Consider the following 25,162-nt stretch of genomic DNA (forward strand, 5'->3'; position numbering starts at 1 on the left):
ACGTTCAGGAATTTGTAGATAAATCAGAAAGTTTAATCTGAGTTTCTTCTTAGTCTTAGACATAAACGGGTTTGATCGAATAAACAGCTGTGGTGCAGGATGGACACAATTAATAACGAGCTCATGAAATTCATTTTTCTGGAGGAAAATTCAACTCTTGATGTTAGTTAATCTCCAAAAATGGGTCAAAACAATGTCAAATAAATGACATCATTTGCCCGGATTTGTCTCCAGACTTCACAGCTTCTACCCTGAGGTTCTGCAGCTCGGTCACACTCAAATCTTAATTAACAGACTGACTTTTAAAGTAAAATCTGTGCTCCTCCACTGTTTAGTCAGACTCACTTTGAAGGGGATGAATCGCAGCTTGCTAGTGTCGGAGGAGGCAAAACGATGGTGTGTTTTAATCATTAAGTATAGAAATGATCAGGGTTTAAACCCCAAAAAAGAAAATGTAATTGATACTTAATTGAGAGGATGGAAAATAAAAATGTACATCCAGGAATGAGTGTGTCACAACTAGGACATTTATTGTTTTTTGAACCATCAAAAGCATAAATTGTGTTTTTGTCTGAATTAAAATAAATGACAGTGTCAATAAAGTTCTCTTATAACACACACGTGCTCCGTTCAGAAATCTCACACCCAGATTTACAGACTTTCATTCTTTTCCTGGTGATGTTTGTTGTACAAATAAGCAAAGATCCAAAACGGTTTTCTAAGCTGTTTGTCTGTGTAATCTGATTACTTTATCCTGAGGAAATGTCATCCACCCTGCAGCTTTATTCAAGAAACTGACAGCTTTTTGAACAACTGTATGATTATGTAATCACTCCCATTATTTTGTCTTTAGATGAGAAGTAAAAAAATCTCAAAATTGCTGATATTTATCTGTTTTTTGTTATGTTTTTAATCCACATTTATTAAAATATTCAGCCTGTTTGGTTGTGTAAAACCCTATTTATATTTCTAAAACGTTGCACTGAAAAAAAACAATAGATTTAGATGTATTATAATGGTTTATTTAAGTGTATTTTCCTTCTAATATAAGGTTATATATAGGAAGAGTCTGTGATGTTCAACACTTAAAAAGCCATTCCGGTTAATGTCTCACTGACACAATCAAGTAGTAATTTGTATTCATTTTATTGTAACTATAATGTTAAGAGAACTGCTGTTTTTTTGGCATAAATGTAGCATAAACATAAATAGCCTTTTTTTTCAAAATGTGAATCATGAGAACTTTTGACAGTGGTTTATGAAGTCCTTTCAAAATAAAAGACACCCTGAGTCACATAGGATCATCTCAATCCAGCAAATGAAGTCGTGCAATATCAGCAGGATTTAAAAAAAGTTTATTTTGCTATTTGTGGTGCATCTCTGTGATGACTTTCTAAATCTAACTAAAAAAAATTAAATCTGTGACCTTTACCAAATTTTTCAAACCATAATGTGCACCTCAAATCCTTAAATTTGTTCATAATAAATAAATAAATAAATTTGGTGGTGCTTATTGACATCCAAATGATTTTGCGTGGTACAAGCACACAAAAAGTGCATAATTCAACTTGTTAAAAATTCTGTCCTTCTCCTGTTTAGGAATGAGTAGAATGAAGTTTCAGATAATTTACTTTGCTTTATGATTTACTTACATTTTACTTTACAGTTACTTTTAAATAATAAAAACTTTTACAATGTAGGTGTAAAAGAGCCAGGGTTTGCACTTTTATACGTTTATATTCTTCTAATTTTAGTTTTCTTACTATTAGATTTATTATTAGATTAATTATTTTATTTTATTTTTTAATTCACATTTTAAATACATGCTTTTAATAAAAGTTGAACGGCTGCAGGAATGCACGTGACGCACGATACGTGGTGACGTAACCCGCCACGCCCACGCGGCCACTCCTATTGGGTAGCTCCGCGGAAGTGAGGATAGCTGCTTGCTAACAACAACAACACTGGACTTTTGCTGATGTTCTGCTGCTTTCCTGAGGGTTGAAAGTCACTCATGGCGGCACCGGCTCCACTCAGGTCCATCCAGCACTACTTACGGACCGCGCAGGAACATGAGAAACGAGATCCGGTCGTGGCTTATTACTGTAAGTGTGCGAGCTAGCATTAGCTGCCCGGCTTTGTGTACGAGACTCACTGCGTTAGCATGGTCTCCAACTTTTACAAAAGATGGACTTCTACTTTAACTTTTTTAATTAATTGAACATTTTTTAAAAATATAAAATAAATTGTTATAAGTTACCTTTTTATTACCATAATTTAAGTATCTGGGAGCTCAAACTTCACGCGCAGGCTAGCGCTTCCGTAGCATAAACCTGTGACTGAACGAACACACTTTTCAATTGTCATTTAAAAGTAAAAAGTACGTCATTCAGGGGTTTGTTGTTCTTCCTTTTTTAATTTTAGCTTTGGTGATTTTTTCCCCTCAGTTTTCCAAGAATTGACATAGGAAAGTTGCTTTAAAAGGCTCAGAAGAGAAACTTTGACTTGAGTCTCTTGACTAAAGATAAACATCAGTTTTGGGCTTCAGAAATGGATCAAACCATTCGGTTCGTAGAGACAGAAAAGGGTTATCGAAGATCTGGGGCAAAGTTTAAAGAAGAGTTTAATCATGTCCTGATTTTTAAATAAATATACTATAAATTTTCATGGGAGTAATAAACATTTCTTGGTAAAGGTGGCAAGAATTGAATTGAACTTTATTTAAAAAACATCAGTGAAATGTAACAAATACATAAATAGTTACAAGTAATAAGTTTAAAGAAATTAATAATATAGGATATTGACAAGTAATATAGCATATTAATATTATACACATATATATTAATATAAACACACCTACACATTCGCAAACACATATATTCCTATAAACATAAATATAAATATATAATGCTCACACACACATCTAACGACTATATATACAAGCTGATTTTATATTTAATAAATAGTGGTGTTGTACAGTCTGATGGCTAAATAATTATGAGTATTTCAAACGCTAAAACATTTGTGTTATAGTTCAACAGTCTCAAGTTCCATTTCATCACAGGTCAGTTGGATGTCAGTTGGATTTTCCTGCGATTTCCCAGACGCTCAAAGCGCATACAATCTTTNATATTCAAGTGTATACATACAAGTCAATATAACAAAGCCAGGGGGTTGGCATTGATTAGACATAGGTTTTAAAGAAAATAAATACAAACAAGTATAAAAGATTACACTAAAATAACATAATTAAAAAAAATAAAAATAAAAAAAAAAGGTTAAGGATCTGAGAGTCCAATAGATTCTAGGGCATCAAGGGTCTTGACAGCTCTGGGATCTGAAGATAATTTCACACAGTCGACATAGTTTTTAATTTCTATTAAAAAGAGATGGAACAGTGGTTTTTTTTTGGAAGAAAACTTACTTTTGTGAATATGAAATTTTGCTAAAATCATAAATAGATTGATAATATAAAATTGTTTTTTATAAGTGTTTTGGAAATAAAAAAAAACAAATAAAAGCGCATACAATCAATGTCTATCCATTGTTTATTATTACATGGTGATGGAGAGGCGTGGCTATCACGATGTACCTCTGACCATCACCGGGACGTTCACACACCGGAGGGGGGGGGTGAAGGGTCAGTCAGGTGGGTACAGTGGGGATCAAACCCCCAACTCTCGCCAATTTACTGTTACTCCCTTTGTCGCGATGTTAGATGTCTTGTTCATGGAATAGATTCATAGTCAGATGTTTTATGAAGTATTTTTAGAACCATTGATCTCAGTTTTTGCTTCTTTTGGGGTTCCATTAATGAAGACTTTATATTTTTTAATCTGTGTTTGCTGGATCGTAGTTTTGCTTTTTTATTAGACCTTTTGCTGTTTTTTTTTTGGCAACTTTTTGCCATCTTTCTTGTTTAAATATCATTAACGAACACATTTGTTTCAGTTTATGGCCTTGTCTTCAGAGTGCCACCTCCTTTTTTCCCATTATGAGGGTGTGTTGTTTCTCCCAGGTGATCAGACTTAATGTGATCCGGCTCCTGGTCTATCACCTTGTTGTAAGATAGGAAGATTCGTGTTTCTCCTCCTCTTCCCTGAGCTCCACAGGCTGACAAAACTGTGAAATGTTAAATGCAGGCTGCTGAAACCCACCTTGTTCATACAGAAATTTTACTCCAGATCAATGAGGCGCTGCTCTTTTTCCACGTGTTTAATTTTTAAAAAGGTACCTTGGAAAAACACAAATCAGGATATTAAATATGTTAGCTCATCAGTATGAAAAATAAGTACATGAGTGAGGTAGACCTATTATTGCAATAAAAATAAAAATCATTTTGACTTGTATAGTTCATCTTAAAATAAATATACTTTTTGCCACACGTAACTGTAAATATGCATGTAAGCAATTTTATTTTTCCCAAATTACTTTCAGAATAAAAAAAAAACACTGAAATTAAATCCACATAAAACTTTAAAAGTTAAAAGTTGAGTTACAATGTTGTGAACACCAGTTTACCCATCATCGAGTTTTCATTTTATTGCTATTTGACCAACATGAAAAGAAGAACATTCCTCACTTTAAAAACATTTTACAAATTGTATTAATATCTGCTGCAGTTCAAACCCAGGATCAGAATCGGGAAGAAAAGTGATTGAAGTGACTCTGAGTGTCGAGTATTTCAGAAACTGCTGATCTATTGGCATTTTCACCCAGAACTATCTCTGGGGTTTACAGAGAATGGCCAGAATAAAATAAAATATCCAGAGAGCGACAGTTCTGTGGGTGGAAATGCCTTGGTGATCCCAGAGGTCAGAAGAGAATGGCCAGACTGGATCCAGTAGATAGAAGAGTAACTCAAATGGCCGAGGTGTGCAGAAGAGCATCTCTGAACACAAACACGTCCAACCTGATGAGCTACAGCAGCAGAAGAACACCCCAGGTACCACTCCTGACAGCTGAGAACAGGAAACTGAGGCTACAATTCACACACCAAAACGGGACAACAGAAAATTAGAAAAATGACAAGTCTCCATTTCTGTTGCCACATTCAGATGATGGGGTCAGATATTGGCATCGACAACATGAAAGCATGGATCCATCCTGCCTTGTATCAACGGTTCAGGCTGGTAGTTTTGGCGTGGTCCACTTTGGACCCCTAACCTACCTGAGCGTTGCTGATTATGTCCATCCCTTTATGACCACAGTGCAGCATCTTCTACTGCTACTTCCAGCATGTCATAAATAAATAAATAGTGCTGCAACAACCAATTATTTTAATAGTCGACTAATCACCGATTATTTTTTCAGATTCATCGACTAATCGGGTTATGCGCAAAGTGGATGTAAAACACACGTCTTAATCATCATTAGATTTAAACTAACTACAACTAGATATGTAGCATAACTTGTGATAATGCCATTTAGTGTGAATGCTGTAAGCTGACTTTGGCTGCTGAAGATGCTGAAATTGATAGCTGAAAAGCCTGGCGGGGATAGCCAGCTAAAATATTAGTTAAATGCCAAATTAGCCTAAAAAATGGAAAAAAGCCTAAGTTAGCCAAAACAGCTAGCATGCAGCTGAAATATTAGCTAATAGCCTTAAAAAACCTTAATAAATTCCAAAATAGTACTAGCAGAATGTTATTATAACTTTCAACTTTACTCCACCCTGACTCCATATGATATAAAGTAACAACTAATCGACTATTAAATTAGTTGGTAAATATTTTAATGGTCGATCAGTTGTCTAATTGTAGCGGCCTGAGTCATAAAGCTGGAATCATCTCAGACTGGTATTTTGAACATGATAATGAGTTCACTGGACTCATGCAAAAATTCCTTTCTGAGGTACGACGCGTCTATGAATTGCTTTACTTGTTTGTCCCGCCCACACATGCTTTGCTTTTAAAATAGCTCTCAGAAACCTTAACTTTTGATCACCAAATCAAAACTATTTCTCCCAAAATTCTTTATTTTGATATAAAAGAGCTGAGCGATGAGTATGAATTCAGATTGGGTAGGATGTGATATCATGACATCATTGAAGTTCCTCCTTCTGCAGCCTGTCTCAGTGTCTGAGGTGGCGGTCTATTGATAAATATAGAGCTCTCCGCCCTGAGTGCAGCGGGAGTCTGCCTCTGACCCAGATGAGTGACACGAGGAAGCCTCTGTGAGCCAGATGCCCACAGAAAGATGGAAGAAAAACCTGTCTGTGCCCACAGAAATCCAGCGTAAACCTGCTCCCTGTGACTCTTGATTGATAAGAAATCCTTTTCTTAGAATGTGACTTTGTCTTGTGTTTGGCTTGAATTCATCCGGTGGAGATGCTTTGTTACACAGACATTAAACCATTCCTTGTTGTGTTTCTTGATGCGTTTCTTCATCCTCTGAAGGGTTTGTCCTTTTTTTGGTGGTTTCTGTTTGGAGAGATTACACTCTGGCTGCTGCTCCCTGAAGTGAGGCCGACTCTTAGCCTGCTTTCACATCTCATCAGCTCCACCTTCAAGCTCCACGAAGGCTTACTTTTTATCATCTGTGTTTTTTTATTTATTTTTTTCTATTTGCACATCTGGCTGATTATTTTGTTTTCATTGAGAATTGTAATGACAATTATTGTCAAGTTTATAAGAAGCCATGAAGATTTGCTTTCTGCACATCAGTTTGCTGCACATAAGTATGAGGGTTTCTGCTTATAAATGATTTAAACCTTTGATCTTGATGTATTTAGAATCATCATGACTTCATCATATTTTTTTATTAAAAAAATACTAGTTTAATTAGGTTTTAACAAATCGAAACATCAAACTCCCCTTTAAGTATCTTTGTGAATAGCTATGTTTTTTTTTTTAAAGCTTATATTTTTGTAAACACTGCATATTTTGTGACGCCTGTAGTCTAGAGCTTTGTCTTGATTTTGCTCTAGACCAGAGATGGGCAACTCCGGGCCTTGAGGGCTGCATCCCTTTATGTTTTCCAACATACCTTGTTCTCACCTGAATGAGGTGATTTGTCATGAGAAAGGCTTTGATATCTGGAAATCATCCAGACACAGCGGCCCTCGAGGCCTGGAGTTGCCTATCCCTGTTCCAGGGATTGTTCTGGACGTTAGTCTGGACGTTGATCTGGACGTTTGTGTAACTCTTATTTGTTGACTCTCGTATTTTGTTTAATAAATGTTGGTTAAGTTACAGGAAGTTTATTTTAAGGTATTTTCGTCTTGAAAAGACCGTACATTTTTAGATGGCATGTTGTGCAGGCAGTGAAGAGAGACACTGGAAACATGAACACCATGTTTGTAAGCGAAATATGTGTGTGGAGTCATAGTAAGTCTGGAGGTTGGTCTGGACGTTGTTGTAGACCAGGGGTGTCAGAATCCAGGCCTCTAGGCCAGTGTCCTACATGTTTTCCAGTCATTCTGCCACCGATGCTCCTAATTGGCTAAACACGCCTGATCCAAGTATTCTTCAGCAGATGAGACACAATTTCTGGAAAACCAGCAGGAGGCCGGGCCTCGAGGCATGGAGTTTGACATCCATGTTCTGGACATTTTTATGGACATTGATCTGGAAGTTGGTCAGGATACTTGTCCAGGCGTTTGTTTGTTCAGACGGTGGTCCAGGCATTGGTTCAGACGTTGGTCCGGATGTTTTTGTAGTCAACCATAATAACAATGTCTAAAGAAAGTCTGACCTTATTCCATAACTTCTGGGTCATTTCTTTCCTCTGATTGTTTGACATCATCTAAGCAGCACAGCAGGCAAATTTATGATTTTCATAGAGGACAGTTAGGATAAGTAAAGTAGTCTGCACGCTGTACTGACCCCTTTAAGCTGTGGGCACTGCAATAAACATTTCCTGACATTAGATTTTCTGATTTTTAGAGAAACTGTTGTAGCTTTATTCGAATACACGATTTTTAAATGACATTTTTGTAACAATTATAAAGAATTATTTAACCATTGAAAACATTTTTGATCAACTCCTCTGAGGTTTGCATTAGTGTCAATGTCTCGATTACAGGTGCTGCTGTAGAAAATTAGGATCTTCAAGACATAAAAGTGGGCATTGAATCTCACTCTGAAAGTGCTACTCTGACGTTTGTTACCTCAGCAAATGAGGAAAATTCACATCTTTAGACAGCCATAACATCTTTATGATGGTTTGCAAACTCTCACTGAGAACAAGCTCTTTAGACACTTCACATCAGGAAATGATGGTTTATGAGTCACTCTTACGTGGAGGCGTGGGGCTAAAATCTGTCCTGTGGTGGAAATTGTCTGAAAATTCCAGGTTCAAAAAGAAAAGCTGTTCCAGGAGACCTTGATGATGATGGTGATGGAGATGACAGAAATAGAAAAGGAAAGAGTGAGAAATAACCGGAAGTCCTGGCGAGCTTGTTAGTGCGTAACCTTCACTGGGATGCTGGCTCGTTTGAGAGATGACTCAAAGCTTTAGGTGGACTTTTGATTTTGAAGGTCATTTTGGAGAAATTTTATTCAGAGCTAAATCTAAATTTAAAAAAGTGTATTGTGTGATACAGGTATGGTTCTTGATCAGCTGCTGTGTAAGGACCAGGACAACCAGTTCCAACTAACAAGGGTTCAAAAGGAGTGAATTGAAGTCTATTGTTCAGGGTTTGTCTTTTTCTTAGAAAGTGTCCAACGACTGGCAGTCTGGTCGATGATGAATCGGAGGAGCGCGTTGTTCAAACCCAGTCTGATAAAAACGAATGAAAGCACATAAAATCAAATAAAACCCCAATATAAAAACAGTTAAATAGTTAATAAGGCATGTGATAAAATAAGTTAAAAAGGATTCAGGAAATGTCTCCTTGCTCTAGGACAGCTTAAATCACACGGAGGAGATACAGAGAAAGTACTTATGTGCAAGAGGGGCGGATCGTGACCGCACCTCTCTGCTGCCTGTACGCCACTCTCCCCTCTCCGCCACGCTCCTCCACTTCAGGCACGGGCGCTAGTTTTCTCTCGGCGTGCTCCTCCACTTTAGGCCCCGGCACTGGCTTCCTCCCCTTTGCTCTTCCACTTCAGGCGCTGGCACTAGCTTCTCTCGAAGCACTCCTCCGTTTCAGGCGCTGGTTTTCCCTGGCAAGCTCATCTGTTTCAGGCCCCGGCACTGGCTTCTCCCACCGCAGTTCTCTACTTCAGGCCCCGGCACTGGCTATCCTCGCCCCACTTCTCCAGTTCTGGCCCCGGCACTGACTATCCCCGCTGCAATCCACCACTTTAGGCGCCGGCACTGGCTTCTCTCGAAGCACTGCTCTGTTTCAGGCACTGGCTTCCTTTGGCGCTCTACTGGGGCTCCTCTGCTTCAGGCCCTGGCGCTGGCTTCTCCCGGCACTGGCTTCCCCCGGCGTGCTCCTCTGCCTATATCCCCGGCGTGCTCCTCTGCTTCAGGCCCCGGCGCTGGCTTCTCCCGGCACTGGCTTCTCCCGGCACTGGCTTCCGTCGGCGTGCTCCTCGGCCTATTTCCCCGGCGCGCTCCTCCACTTTAGGCCCTGGCGCTTGCTCTCCCACCACGTGTAGCTTCTGAAGTGGCTGTCCCTCACTCTTCCACATGTTGCTCCCGCCGACAGCGCTCATCAACACTGCTGGGAGCAGCCTCCACAGCTGGCGCTCCTCAGCGCCGCCACGGCTAGCTCCTGCAGCTGGGGCGTCCCCAACTTGCCACGAACAACTCCCCCTGTCATGTTCTCTCGGGCCTCCTCCTGGTTCTACCTCACACCTTTTTCTCTAGAGTCCAAGACTCCAATTCACCCTATCACACACCTCTGAGACAATAACAAATTGTCTGGGGCATTCACGGGCCCTTGGAATTCAGAGTTGCGTGTCTGGGGTTAATAAAACAGAACCAGAAAGGAAAAGAAAAAATAACACATGGTATATACAGGAACATTCACCCTGTGACACTTGAATTGTTTTAGTTTTACCAACAGAAGCTTCTTTTGTAAGAAAACTGAACTAAATTGTTTAGTTTTGTGTTGATAAGTTTACAGCAGATAAACTGCTCTTTTTTTTTTTGTCGTGCTGCTGCTTGCATCCCATTTGGCCGGCAGCCACAGACGTGGTGTTTTGGTGGACCAGTGATCCAGCTAGGCCACTGGAGGTCAGCAGCACCATGTGTCTGTTCCTCTGAGCTGAGCTCTGACTGAGGACCAAAAACTTCCTCTCATTTGGGCTGGAAGGTTGTTGAAGGAGAAACTTGGAGGTCGGTCAACATATTCAAGTTTTGTCTGTAGATCAGGAAGTATGGACGATGTTTTTCTCATAAAGTATACAGTCTTGTAAATTATTTGCTTTAAATTAGAACATTTTTGATTTTCAACGTTCTAAAATCCTCTTTATAAATTGATTGAAAGAGATTTTTGATTCACGGCAGATAGGCATTAATGTCATTGATGCTAAACTGAATGGAAAGTGGCTTCAAGGCTGTAGGTTAAAAGCATTTTTTGGCTCTAATTACAAACAGAAAAAACGGTGCAGCAGAGAGGAACGCTGCGACAAAGAGCCTGTAATCGTACTAAAGAACCGCCTGAAATGCTGTAAAAGCTTCTGTAATGCTAATGGTTCAATCCCCTCGTGTTTATGGACATGAATCCACAAGGTCATGCACATGTTTTTTTAGGAAGTTGTTCCAGATTCAGTGAGATGTTACAGTTAAATGCAGATTTCACTTACAGTTTTGTATGCTTTATATATTTGAGAGGTGGGTGAGTGGATAAAAGAGCGAAGGAGTTGACGAGTTAGGCTAGATTTGCATCCGTTTATTCATCTTTATGGTATGTGGTTAGTTAGGTTTAGTTGACTGTGCAGTTAGCATCCTTAATATTTTGTTTCTTTTTTGTAGAAATTTTTAGCTCTTTTGTCTTTTCCTTTTTTATGTTTGGACTTTTTAAAACTTTAATTCAGATTAGTGTCATTAAGAAATGTAAAAATAACAATTAAGATAATGATTGGCCTCTTTATGTTGGCTCAAACTAATCATTGTGAGCTGGTCAAATCACATTATGTACACAAATATGTCTGGTTATTTCCAAACAGCACTAAAATAATCATTTCTGTCCAGAAACATAAAAAAATCACAAATGGATTCAGTTTATTACAACATCCGAACTGCGTAACGCTAAGGTGAACTCAGAGCTCTATTTAAAAGATTTCATAACTTTAATTGTCTTTCATTTTGCCTGGTCAAGCATAAAATAAATCCTGACATCCCAGCTGGCCCCTGCTGGCTGTTTCCTCCAGATAATAAAAAAAAAAACAAATCGATTCATGGTGAGGATTTTTGTTGCTGCTCTGCGAGAAATACATTTTTCTTCTCTGATAATGAAAAGCCGAACATTTTTTTAAAAGCGAATCCAAACAAAACACCACCTGTTGATCTGGCCTTTCTGTTACCCAGACCTGCTGTGCTTTTAAGGTGGGCGGGGCACAAAATCAGCAGAAACGTTTATGGATGACAGAAAAAAGAAATGATTGTGGAAAAACTAAACAAAGAGAGCAACATTTATAAAAAAAAAAAAAAAGAACACATAAATTAAAAAGTTTTCTTTGTTTCCTGGTGGTGTCCCTCAACTCAGTTTCAGATCTACTTTCAAAATGTAACCAAATTCAAGTTTTTGCTGAAGCGGTTGGGTCTGCCCATCAAAGGGCTAATACCACGCTTTTTTTGTCTTTCAGAGTAAACTATGACCGTTTATATAATCAAAAATTACCTCTGTTACACTAAAGAACACATCATTTATCAAATATGAGTTGTTTTCTTGAGTTTTTTTTTTCCTAACTGGAAGTAAGACGCCTCAGTCTTTGATGCTCCACCTTTTGCTGCTTGTGGGTGCCGCCCATTTCATGATGTTATCCTAGTGTCGGCACTTTTGCAAAGGTGGATGGCTGTGCATACCATATATCTGTCACTAGAAGTAGTGGCTATTGATACAGTGGCTGTAGCTACGGCCCATGCTAGCAGCTGAGGTAGCTGAGCGGAGAAGCTAACTACTGAGCACCGCTATCTGAAGGTAGCTGCTGAGCATCGTTAGCTAAATTGAAAAGCTAGCAGCTGGGCATCGCTAGCTGATCGGAGAAGCTAGCAGCTGAGCACCGCTAGCTGAGCGGCGAAGCCAGCTGCTGGGCACCACAAGCTATGCAGAAAATTTAGCTGCTGAATACTACTGTCTGAACTGAGAAGCTAGCTGCTGAGCACTGCTAGTTGAGCATAAAAGCTAGTGGCTGAGCACCGCTAGCTAAGCGATGAAGGTATAAGCTGAGTTTCGCTTGCTGAGCGAAAAAAGCTAGCTGCTGGGCACTGCTAGCTGAGCAGCTAAGCTAGCTGCTGGGCAGAAAAGCTAGCAGCTGAGCACTGCTAGCTAAGCGGTGAAGGTAGCTGCTGAGGACCGCTAGCTCAGCAGAAAAGCAAGCAGCTGAGCAACGCTAGCTGAACTTCGCAAGCTGAATGGAGTAGCTAGCTGTTGATAACCGCTAGCTGAGCGTAGAAGCTTGCTGCTGAGCACCACTAGCTGAGTGACGAAGCTAGCTATTTAATCCCGCTAGCTGAGCAGTAAAGCTAGCGGCTGAGCACCACTAGCTAAGTGGTGAAAATGGCTCCTGAGCACCCCTAACTGAGCTGAAAAATTTGCTTCTAAATCCCGCTATCTGAGCTGTGAATCTATTTGCAGAGCACCGCTAGCTGAGTGGAGTAATTGAGTGTTTGTGTTAGCCTGGGGGACGGTTCTATTAGCACAGATTCTTCCTGAAAGGGGCGGTTCTCTCTTTGTGACATCAGCTCGTGAGAACCCGCTCGTTTTTGTGGGTAGAGAGGGCTTAGAGCTGAGAGCGCAGGTTTTTAGAAGAATACTCATAAATACATGCACTGATCAAAATACCGCTTTGGGGTTCTTTATGGTGAGGAATGAACACTTAAAAGCTCAAAAATCTGATTTTGAAATTGATTTAACAATAACTTTATGAACCAATGTAAATGTTTTGTCTCCATCAGGTCGGCTGTACGCCATGCAGACGGGAATGAAGCTGGACAGTAAAACGCCAGAGTGCCGAAAGTTCTTAGTCAAACTCATGGATCAGCTGGAGACGGTAAGCTGTGGAGGAACTCTCGTTGCGATTGGTTTGATGGCATGTAAAGTACAGATCCTTCTTTTATTAACTTCATCAGGGGATCAGTGTTTTATAAACGGATTCAGACGGTTGGATTTATGCTCAGGAGAGTCTCCATTAGAAAAACTAGTCTTATTTTCCTTTGGTTTCATGTGTTTTGAAGGGACAACAGATGAAAAAGGAATATTTTTACTTTCTTCTATTTCATTCTAATGATACATTAGTTGAATATTCTGCCTTTAGCAAATAGAAACATACTGTAGTTCTATTTAATAGTCAGTAATGTTAATGTCTGTGTTGATCTAGTAAATGGTTAAAACACAAAAGCATTTCTTTTAATGTAATTTCAGTGTGAGTGTTACGCAAACACAAGCATCTGTTTGTGTTTTTCCCACCTGATGGGAAACAGTTTGAAGTCATGTGGAGACCTGTGTGTGTGTGTGTGTTTTTGTGTGTGTTTGTGTAAGACGCACAATAGCTGCCAATTTTCCCAACTGGACATCAAATGTTTTGGAGTTTGTTAGAAAAGGAAGGATGAAGGTAAAGGGTGGTTTCAAAAAGACCTAAATGAGTTTTTTTATGTCTTACTGGCATATCTAAGAACCCCAGAATGCAACTGGAAATAATGTATTTGTACACAAAGATCAACGTATGGGATGTAGTGAGGTCCGGTTTCTTTGGAGGGAGGAGATGACGTCGGTGGGGAGGAGCTGCTGGTCTTCAAATGAAGCTCGATTCACTTTATTGGTCGCTCAGAGCCAATTAAAGCAAACATACGTGCTCGGTTTCCCTTTGAGGCCAGTTTTACTGAAACTCTGGGGATCTTTGTCACAGCCGGGGAGCGTGTCCCGAAGGGGAAGGCATCTTCTACTTCCACTCATCCATTCACGTGTCCTTTTTTTCTCCAAAGTAACTGAAATAATTATTTTTATGTTTCATGTTTGGTTCTAAAAAGGAGATTTACTTTCTGGTGCAAGAGATGTAATTTAAGGCTCTTCAATACTTCTGTTGTCTTTTCCAATTTTTCTGTCCACAAATGCAGAGAAAGTGGACGCTTCTATGTATGTCAATGCATCCTGTGAGCTATTGTTTGGTCTTTTAGTGTCATTTTGTTTGCAACACACAAACAAAAAAAGCACTGATTGCAAAAATGGTAGTAAAACCAACCCCAACTTTCATTAAAACCATACACCATACTCAGCAGACTCCCTTTAAATAACAAATTTGTCTCAAACACATTTTCATTTGTTCAGTTTAACAGCATAAACACATCATTTAAACTTATTTCCCCTTAAAAAATAAACTGCATCCACTGCTTCTTGTTATAGATATCCTTTAGAAATGAGTAAAATACCAAAACGAATTATTTTAAACATGTTAAGTATAAATGTATAACCTTATATTTTGGGTTTCCAGGTAAAAGGGCATAAAAAAACATAACTTGCAATTTATTTATAACATTTTGCTAAATTTTATGGGAAAGTCTTGTGTTCATATTTGATCAAAATCTGAAGTTTGAAACAGAAATACCAAAACAGCCAAACTTCCGATGTGTGGAGTCATTAAGACATCGTCCTCTAATCCACGCACAGGAGGCTCTGAATCGACTGAACTCAAAATGTTGACTCCACAGCTTTATGAACTGCTGCTGGTCGGCGTGACTCATTCTACACGAAGCGGCGCACAAACGACAGCAGCCTGGTCTCGGATGAACAGGCTTGTGTGTCTGATACAGGCTGGACTCATTTATTCTGTTTTCCACAGTCATTGCCGGCTCAAATCTCTGAGGCTTTTCTTTCACTGGCAGAGTGGAAAATCGTTTGTTTAAGAAAGAAGGATTTATAAAAAAGAAGGAGCAGGGTGGAGAATCTCTGGCAGCCGTCACTGCGGAGGTTTCAGTCCTGCTGATTTAGAGAGGCTGTACAGTAAAATATAAACACAGTTACACATTTAAACTAGTTATACCATCTTTAAAATATGTTGTAGTAATATGACCAACATGGGAAACAGTACTTTAAGCTCCTGAAGTGATTAAGAATGGATTTTTGTTCTTCGAACAAAACTTACAATCAGAAAACATTATGGAACAACAGCAGAGTCTTCTGAGTCAGCAAACGAAAACAGTCTCTATTTTATTCTTATGTGATGAAAAGTCTCTGTTGAATACTTTATGATGTTGGAACGCTGCGTTAGAATCCAGTGAAATACACACAATCATCAGTGCAAAAGTTTCAGGAATGTATTTTCTTCAGTCTATGCTGGTGGTTTCAGTTGTAGACTGGAAGGATCTCTTGAAGTGCTCAACGTCACATCAGACCTGGATACATTTTGACTAAAAACACTGTTCTTGAGTTACTGTGTTCATAGTATTTCTCAGTACTTTTTGTCATACAAAGCATCAACAATTCACTCCAGAACAGAGCCAGTCGGTTTGCTTTATTTATTTAAAGGGGCCCTACCACGAAAATTCTACTTTATGAGGTTTTAAATGCATTTTACTGTTCATTCCTCACTATAAAGGACCCCAAAGCGGTATTTTGATCCGTTCATGCATTAAAGAGTAATCCTCTAAAAACCTGCACTGTCTACAGCAGCCCCTCCCATACCCACGAAAATGAGCGGTTGGAAACGTGCTGAAGTAAGATCGTTTTAAACAGCTCCCTCCAGGAAGAATCTGTGCTACAAGCTCCGCCCCCCGGCTTACACAGCACTCATTTATCCCCTTACCAGTGATAATCAGCAAAAAAAAAAACTTTAATTTTAGATGCAGAATACCGTATATATTCCAGTTGTGTCCTGTCTTCAATAAATTCCAGCTCAAATAGGTGTTTGTTACTTGTTCCGCGGCGCTACCTTAAGACGCTACCTTAACAGCCGGTCCCGCACAGCCGCGCAGAAGCCGCGTGTGTTTGTGCTGTGAAGGAGTTTAGCGATGGCCAGACCAACTAAAGGCAGATATATCATATGTACATCCATCTTTGAAGAAGTTACGATTGTTTTCGTGGGAGAAATACACAGACACGGATTTTGTCTGGGATGACGTCATGACGCAGACAGCAGCAGCACGCAGCGGGAGGCGGAGCTTCAGGAATCAAGGCGTTTTACTTCCGGGTAGGGAAAAATTCACGAAATATAACTAATATTTCATAAATAATTTGCTTCTTAGTGATCCAAATGTAATATATGATCATATATATGGATATAGTTCACTCTGAAAGGCTTAAGAAAATCATCGTAGGGCCCCTTTAAATCTGCTACACTGCCTCAACAGGTGACATAATAACACAACAAGTATCAGCTAAAAAATCATATTTATTAATATAACATGTAGAATAGTAATTTAATGAATTTTAAGAAATGTACAATATTACTTTAAGTTTTAGACTTTTTTGGTAAAATAATTGCAGTGCCTAATTGATTCAACAGAACCTGCAGACACCAACGTCCAGATCTAGAACAGGAAATGCCCTCATATCGCTCAGAAAAACTCTGGTTGAATTCAGACTGGACACATTGGGTCCACTTAAAGTGAACCAGAGTTTGTTTCAGCCAATAATCAGTTTTAGTCTGAATACGTGCAAGTGGAACCTGGTCTGGGACCAGGAGCCGCTCTCTGACTCATCTTTTAAGGTGGTCTTGGTTTGTTTCCAATCGAGCTGAACTTCGGTTCGCTCTGAGATCGCTCAGTCTGAATATGATCTGCTTGACCAACAAAATAAAAAGTTTAATTAACTAACTATCTTGACAATTCTTTTCAAAGTGCAGCATCACCATTTTTCTCTTTTTGTTTTGACCCGCCCCCGTAACTGTTCTGAGATCTTTAGTCATGTGGTTTTGTTTACAAGCGTTGTTCTGGAACAGGAATCTCTGGCAGATCCCAGTCTGAATACAGACTAAACGCCGGGTTTAGGACTTGATCCGGACCAAAATAAGCGGACTCAGTCCAGAACAAGTCATTTTTCCAGTCTGAATAAACTCTTTGTTTTAACTGGAGACCCCAACAGTTTTTCCTGATCCAATAAAAGTTTTTTTTTTTCTACAATTTTCAACACTTTTAGGTTAGAGTAAATTATAGAATTACTATCTGACATCTGCAGCCAGGTCCCTACCAATGGACTAACTCATTATTGAATGCATTTATTCATATTTGCAAATGACTTAACAAAAATGTTTATTTCATCTGCAACGAAAAATCTGACAAATCTTTCCTTTTATTTCTTTCCCTTTCCTTATTCAATTGGAAACCAGTAGAGAAGAAGACCACGTCACCAAAAGGGCAAACCTTTCTGTCAGTCTTCACATATCAGTTGTATTAATTCACTTAAGTGTAGTTCACCGTCATGGAAACATAAATGTGGGGAATAAGCCTGGAGTCTTGAGTTTCCCTTGACGGTGCATTTTTCCCCTGGTAACTGATCAGTTGTCGTTCTGCTGTCAAACATGGGGTGGTTTCACGTTTGTCTGCCGCTACACACATACGCCGTACGAAGTGAACAGTGTATCTATTCAGGCTGGTCAGGGTCCACCTCTGTGAGGGAGCCACTGTGTTTTTCTCATTACTTTAACGAGAAACCTGAAGCCTGGCCGGACGTAGTATTAGAGGGAGAGAGTATTTAAAGTAGAGGGAGAACGCTAATGTTTAGCAGCTGGACGGACATGTGTAAGGCATCACACACTAGATGGCGCCTCGTTTTCTTTCCTCGACGTGTCAAGGATGTTTTTGTTTTGGCAGCTTTAGGGTTTAAATCTGACACTTTCCTTACAGAAGTTTTTAAGGAACTTTTTCCACCCTTTAATCTCCATGTTTTCCTTCATGAAGTCGTTCCTGTAGAGTATTCCACCTGATAATATCTGTGTTACGACAGTGTTCATTGGCAATAAACCTGTCATTTGAAGGCCTTTTTATTACTCTTTAAAATAGCAGGCCTATCCATCGTACTGACATCTCCACAGCCTGGTACTGGTTCTGGGATCACCTATAGTTGAAGAATCACCTTGATATCTCTGCTTTAAGATTTGCTGGTGTTCTGGATTGTCTGGTCAGATAGTCGTCAGATCCATAAAAGACAGCATAACGTACATAAGTGCTAATACGTTAAAGGTAATATAACATGGATCAACCTCCCTACGGACGATGTGGGTTTTTGGGTTGTCCAGGTCCGTTGAGGGCCATAGAGAAGAGCAGATGTGTCTTGTCCCTTGAGGCTTGTACGTCCACGTTTAGGGACGTCATGGAAATGGAGCGTACCATTGTCGTGTGGATTAAATCTATCTTGAAGTACTCAAATGTCGCACAGATTAAAGTTATAAGTTTTTTGTTTAAAATTTAATTTCATCATTTTATTCTGTTTACAAACTAGCATAGGAAAAAAAATCACCAAAATTGTTATTTATGGACTTATATTTGTTTATAAATGAAGTGTGTGGCCGTTCCTTTTGAGTGAATTGAGTTTAGACCACTGAGAATGTAATCCTCCAATTAGAAAATGATGCTAAACAATATTAAAGAGTAACTGGACAGCTGCACTTTCCTATGTACCACTAATTCTATTATTCTGTAGCCAAGGAGACACATTTTTCAGGCTCGTCAGCGCCCTCTGCCTTGATGCATGCGTGCTGTGAGCTTGGCCAGTGAGCTCTGGCCAATCCTAGAATAGACATATTTCATTATTTTAGATTTTAAAAAGTATATTTATTTTGCTTTACTTTTTTTTAAAGGAAACTTGTGCAGACCGTGTGTCCCGACTGTATGTCACTGTCTCACCCGTTAGGAAAGTTCAGACTAAGACGTAAAGAAACTTTTATTTTTTATTGGTATTGTCGCCTCTCAACGGAAATGGTTACAGGATTTAAATGTTGCCGATCTTGAAGTAGAAACTTTCTGACTGCAGTAAAAGCTGCTACAGAAAATGAACTAGAGTCGGCAAAGAAAGCTGTCTAACAGAAAAAAATGAACTTTTTTCTCCCTAAACTGCCCTGTTCACAAATGCATGTTCCTCACGAAACCATTAAAATGGAAATAGCTTTCCAGCGTAATAGGATTTATTACCAGAGAGCATTGTTGCAACAGAGACATAAACCAGGAAACACAAACTTCCTAACTTTCTGATGCAGCAAAAACGATGGCAACGAAACAAATTCATGTTCTGTTTTGAAACCTCTTAGTGTCGAATAGTTTTTTAAATTACAGCAAGAACTTTCATCTGACCTCAACTTCTATGTTCTAAAATATTTGACATAATTTGTGTGCTAAGAACTCCAGAACTCTCAAGCTAACTAATCAAACGTCAAACATTTTCTGTTTTTCAGATGAAGAAAGAGTTCAGCGATAACGAGTCCATCACTCAAGAGGTCGTCGGGAACGCCCACATCGAGAACTACGCCTTAAAGCTGTTCCTGTACGCCGACAACGAGGACCGATCGGAACGCTTCCACAAGTGAGGAACACTCTTACCCTTCCATCAGCATCCAGCATTAATAATGACAGTATCCCCCACAGTAGAAGACTTGTTGGGTATTTTTAAATGAAGATCAGCAGAGTAAAATATGCGCACTCCTCCTCCTCCTCGTTTGTCAGTAAAAACTCTGCACGGCTCTGCCTCGGAGCCAGCCGTGTCACCCATGGCTGCCACATCTGGTTGCTTTTATGGTCGTAGCTTTCAGCTACAACACAGAATCACACAGCGGGGTTTTCTTTTCACATCCTTTTAACCTGTTTTCCCCTCGGCAGTAGGTGACTCACGCGGAGCCTCTTAACTGCGACCAACTGTTCGGTAGACACACGTTAACGTGTGTTGCAGTAATAGGCATGTTTACTATCACATGCTAGTGTACTCCATGGCGTATTTTCTTACTCATGCTTTCCTTTACCCATTCAGACATGAACAGAGGTGGAAACAGCTGAGAAAATGGGAAGTAAGATAGAAAAGTCATCTAATATTTAAAAAAAGATTTGTGGATAATTGACAAACCCCATGAACCCTTCATCAGCACAGTGAGTCGGTTCTCTGCAGAGATCCTGCAGGTTGTGTGGGATGAATACATGCAGGTGACAGGTTCTGCAGAGCTGTTTGCAGAGTAAATAGGCGCTCAGACACCCTGCGTTTCTCACATGCATGTATGAGCTGAGACGCTGCATGTTTGCAATCTCTTAAACGGGAGTAAAAACAGTCTGGGGGGGTTATGAGAAGCGGCGCCGCTCCATACATAACCATTTCCACGTTCATGGCACGCATAGCGAAGCATAGACAGGAACGCTTTACTGCAGAGCAGCAACCTCATTAATTTACCTCCAAGTCTGCTGTGTGTCAGGTGAGGCAGAGCACCCAAGGGGGAGTGGCCAAAACCGATTTGTGGCTGTGACATGTGCAACCAAATTAAAATGTAAAATAGATTGTTTTTTGGCTATAGTTGTAACATACACAGTAAATATTCTTACTTTCGACAATTAGAACAGTTGTAATATGCTTTTAGATCAAGAATGAGTTCTAATACACCTGTTCTACATTCAAATATATTTAAAACGAGGAATATTTCCGTACCAGCTCTGGCTTGCCTTTAAGATCTTGCCATGTTTTAAACACATTTGTTTTCTCTCTATGATGCATAACACAAAGTGAAGAAAACTCGACAGAAAATCATAAATCTGAGGATTTTAGCTTTTGATTTCTTTCACTTTTATTAACATGACTGCAGTCAAACAAGGCATTATGCATTAAAACTCAAAATATTAAACTATAAGATCAAAACAATTAAAAATAAACTCTTAAATATTTCAAGTAATAAGACAGATAAAAAACGGAAACTATATAAATCCATCTTTTTCCGTTCATTCATGGGCAGCAGCCTAAGCAAAAATGCCCAGACTTTCCTCTCCCCAGCCACTTCCTCCAGCTCCTCTGGGGGGATCCCGAGACGTTTCCAGGACAGCTGAGAGACATAATCTCTCCAGCGTGTCCTGGGTCTTCCCCAGGGCCTCCACCCAATGGGACATACCCGGAACACCTCCACAGGGAGGCGTCCTGAGACATCAACTGGCTCAAGCGGCTCTAGTGATCGAGCTCCTGCCCCTATCTCTAGCCACCCTCCCAAGGAAGCTCATTTCAGCCGCTTGTAGTCGGGATCTCGTCCTTACGGTCATGACCCAGAGCTCATGACCATAGATGAGTGCTAGAATGAAGATCGACTGGTAAATTAAGAGCTTTAATTTCTTTCCACAACTGACCGGTACAGAGACCACATAATGGCAAACGGCTCTCCAATAGGCCTGTTGATCTCACGCTCTGATTTTCCTTCACTCGTGAACGAGATCCCAAGAGACTGAAACTCCTCCACCTGAGGCAGGAGAACTCCACCCACCCAGAGAGGGCAAACTACCTTTCTCTGGTTCCCTCTTTGAATCACCATCTTAACATGGTGGAGGAACTCAGCTTCTGCCCCTGGAAAGGGTTTCCCATGGCAGACAGGTCTGGTGACGAGCCAGATAAAGAGCGGTTCAGAACCCCTTTATAAGGCGTTCTATCAAAGATCCTGTTATGTCGCCCAGATTGGCATCACTGGGACCCCACCCTGGAGCCATCCCTGGGGTTGGGGCTCACAGGTGAGCACCTGGTGGCCAGAGCTCCTCCCATCAAGTCATGGTACTCAACTATATAAATGAATTTTTTAAAAATTAAAGTATAAAATCACCCATTTGTAATTCTGTTATCTAGAAATGTATCATTTCAAATCATAAACTGCATCCTAGAACTGGAAAATTGTTTATTTCTGGCTCCAACCAAATGAAGTCAATTCAGTTGCCATTTTTTTAAATTTGCCATCATGTTGGAACCAGATGTCGTCAGTAAGCAGTGATTGGTGCACAAAAAGCCAGTCTGAATTTCAATGGCAACCACTGTGACCAATCAGAAGAGAGCTTGTTGTTAGTCCACAAAATCTGTCAATGAAATGTTTTTTATTGTTGGATGTGAGGGGCAGCAGGCTCCACCCACTTTTAACAAAACATCTGATTAATCACTTGAATAACTTGAACTAGAAAAAAAGTATCATAAATATGAATTTGTGGGATAAACCAAAGACCAACACATTCCTGATGGTTTTCTGATGGGTTCTTTAATGTGAATGTAGAGCAAAATAATTTTCTTGTGGACAATGTCTTAAACTTTCCATCATATTGTCAATTGTAGTTACATAAGAACCAGTACAAACCAAACATTAACTCTTGTTTATTGAAAAAGAATTATTACGCGGAACAAAATGTGAACTTTTACTGCAAGTTATATATATTTGATCCTAATCTTATGACCAGCATGTCGACACCAAAGACTCTCCGATAACTTTTATTTTTATAACCATAATAAGATTGACGGTTCCCTCACACTCTGTATTTAGGGGATGATTTGCTCTGCTGTTGGCCAGAAGGTTGAAAGACATAAAATCCTGGTCGACTCAAACCGTCAGTCCTTTTAAAGTCCTGCTTAAATCATTGTCCATCAAACAGAACCCTCCATTTCTTCACAGTTCGGGTCAGATGAATGTTTTCTGTTCCGTTTTCAGGAGAAGGCTCATTGTAGATGCTGAAATGTTTGAACTCACCATGGCTAACGCGATCCTGTGTCTGAATGTGATGCTGCAGCCTGAAGTGACTGCTGTGTTTGGAGCACGTCTCCTTCCATCCGTCACATTTAGCCCGGACCCCCACTTTGATGTCACTCATATGAGAGTATTAAGGACGGCTTTACACAGTCTTACAGCTACGGCGTCTTTTAGAGCAGGAAATGACACTTCAGTCTGATGGATTACTCATCCGAATAAACGGTTTGTCACGTCAGATGGGAGGCGTTGCTACATTTGATGACCTGAGACTTTATCTCTGGTCTTTTATCAAAAACCTGCAGCTCTTCCCTGTTAGTGTTTGATTTACTACAACAGTTCAGCTCATGTGTTCTGTCCTGCAGTCCTGGACCAGATTGTGTTTGCAATTATTCTTTCTTTTGAGTGAAAATTTCACCCCACTACAGACTCAAAAACTCAGAAACACACCTAATACCGCGTGAAAATGACTTTTGGGGACCCTCCCACATACAAAACAATCCTCCCAGCAGGAGAATGGACCCCACTGGTATCCTAACCCTAAGCGTTACCTGGAACCAGATGCGGATAAATACCGGACGTGGCTTGGTACCTGACGTATATTGGTACGGGTTCCGGACGCGGTACCAGAGGCTGACCGAGCTGGGATTAGGCTGTTAGGTTAGAGAACCGATACTGGCCGTGTCCTGAGATTCGGTTTGCGTTTGTTTTGCGTCTGGTTCTGCATCCGACAAAACGACTGGACCCCTAATATAATTTGTAACAGCCAGCATGTCAAATAAATAACCAGTTGGGTACACCCAAAACATCAGTTTTTGTCACAGATGGCCCTTAACCATACGTCAAAATTTAATGACTTGGGAATGTGTTGGATAAGTCTTCAACCACAACCAATGTTTTGTTGACATTTGTTGAGGCTCCCATCTTGAATTTTCCAAAGAAACCCCCTTTAATACCTTCCACAAATTTAAACCCCTCTTATGAATTTTGTTCTATTGCTTCCTAATTCCTCGAGCATCATTAGAAAGCTACTGTTGGTTTTAAAGCTTGTAGATTTTAAACGGTTTTAGTGTGGCTAGCTCGCTAAAGTTCAGCTAATCTTGTTTCTCGCACATTTTTTCTGGAATATTTGTTTCAATTGATTACATGAATCCTTGGCTCTAGTTGAGCAAACATACAATATGAACCTTTTAGGAATGTGAGCATGGTTAAAAAAAACCTCTGTTGCTAAGGAAATCCAAAATTGTACTTTTGCCGTTTCTTTTAAAAATTACACATACTTGTTTGACACCCCCAGATGATAAAAAAATTAATGGTTGCTATGGAGATAAAATCAACAGAATACCCCCCCATTATGAAAAAATAGCCAAAGGGTTAGAGGGAAGAGCATGAATATAAAAACTAAAGAACGTCTTTACTGTGTCTATTTTTATTTTTTTTTCCCACATTCATTCCTCCAATTATCAATCCATTAATCTTCCCAAATCCCATCATTGTTTCTTCTTCTTCTCCTCCAGGAATATGATCAAGTCCTTCTTCACATCCAGCCTGCTTCTTGATGTCTTGTCTGTATTTGGGGAGCTTTCAGAGGAGGTAAGATAAAGTTCTTTTATTCTAAAAAAATAAGGATTTTGTTACTTCTTAAAGAGTTCTTCTGGATTTAAAAAAAGGATCTATTTATTACACAAAGAAATGTGTAATATTGTTAAAGTAGTAAATAATAGCAAATTCATTATTTGTTGCTGTGAGAGATGACACTATCTCAGCAGTTTGCTCCTTTGATGCTTTCACAGTTGCTGTAAAGTTGCCGCCCCATGAGCATTTGTAATCATCCCTTCACCTTCCTGCTCAAAGCATTAACTATTACAAAGTTCCATCTGCACAGCCACACCTTAAAGCTCCAGCAAGAACACATTATCTTTTCCAATTTAAAAGTTGTTTAATACAAAAGTTTTCAAAGGTCCAAATAGACTTTGTTCAACTTGTGCTTAAATGACAGACAGATGTTTCATTTCAATATGAGGAGCAGGTTTTACTCACTGTGGAGTCTGTTAACGTGCCAAAACAAAAAGTAGATTCAAGTTATGCAGCTGAAATGAAAAGATGAATGGATGAAAGATGGAAATGCAGGATGTGCCTGTGGGAGGGGTTAATGGCAGCACCCAATGCTCCGTGAGAAGAGTGAGAACAATGTGTACTTTGCAGATTCTTTATAGCAAACGTGTCAAAGTCAAGGCCGGGGGCCGGATCCGGCCCTCCAGATCATTTTATTTTATTGTTATTAATGACCCGATGTTATCTTGTGCTCATTTCTAACTTGTATCATTTTGACAAAGTATATTTTTATGGAGAGTAAAATATTGAAAGTTGTTTAAATTGATTTATTCTGGAATAATATTCCTGCATTTTTATTATTCATAATTATGTTAAAAAGTTTCAGT

General features: G+C 39.6%; 1 protein-coding gene across 1 annotated transcript in view; it reads left to right on the top strand.

Moving 5' to 3' along the window:
• The first annotated feature begins 1,893 nt into the window (after positions 1-1,893).
• vta1 (vesicle (multivesicular body) trafficking 1) overlaps positions 1,894-25,162 on the top strand; it is a 47,905-nt gene continuing 24,636 nt past the window's right edge. Inside the window, exons 1-4 of the mRNA XM_024291159.2 lie at positions 1,894-2,105; positions 13,015-13,109; positions 19,440-19,567; positions 24,239-24,314. Of these exons, the coding sequence (XP_024146927.1) occupies positions 2,015-2,105; positions 13,015-13,109; positions 19,440-19,567; positions 24,239-24,314 (390 nt within the window). The 5' untranslated portion in view covers positions 1,894-2,014. The remainder of the gene's footprint in view (positions 2,106-13,014; positions 13,110-19,439; positions 19,568-24,238; positions 24,315-25,162) is intronic.

The sequence above is a fragment of the Oryzias melastigma genome, linkage group LG24, assembly GCF_002922805.2.
Source record: "Oryzias melastigma strain HK-1 linkage group LG24, ASM292280v2, whole genome shotgun sequence".
NCBI lineage: Eukaryota > Metazoa > Chordata > Actinopteri > Beloniformes > Adrianichthyidae > Oryzias > Oryzias melastigma.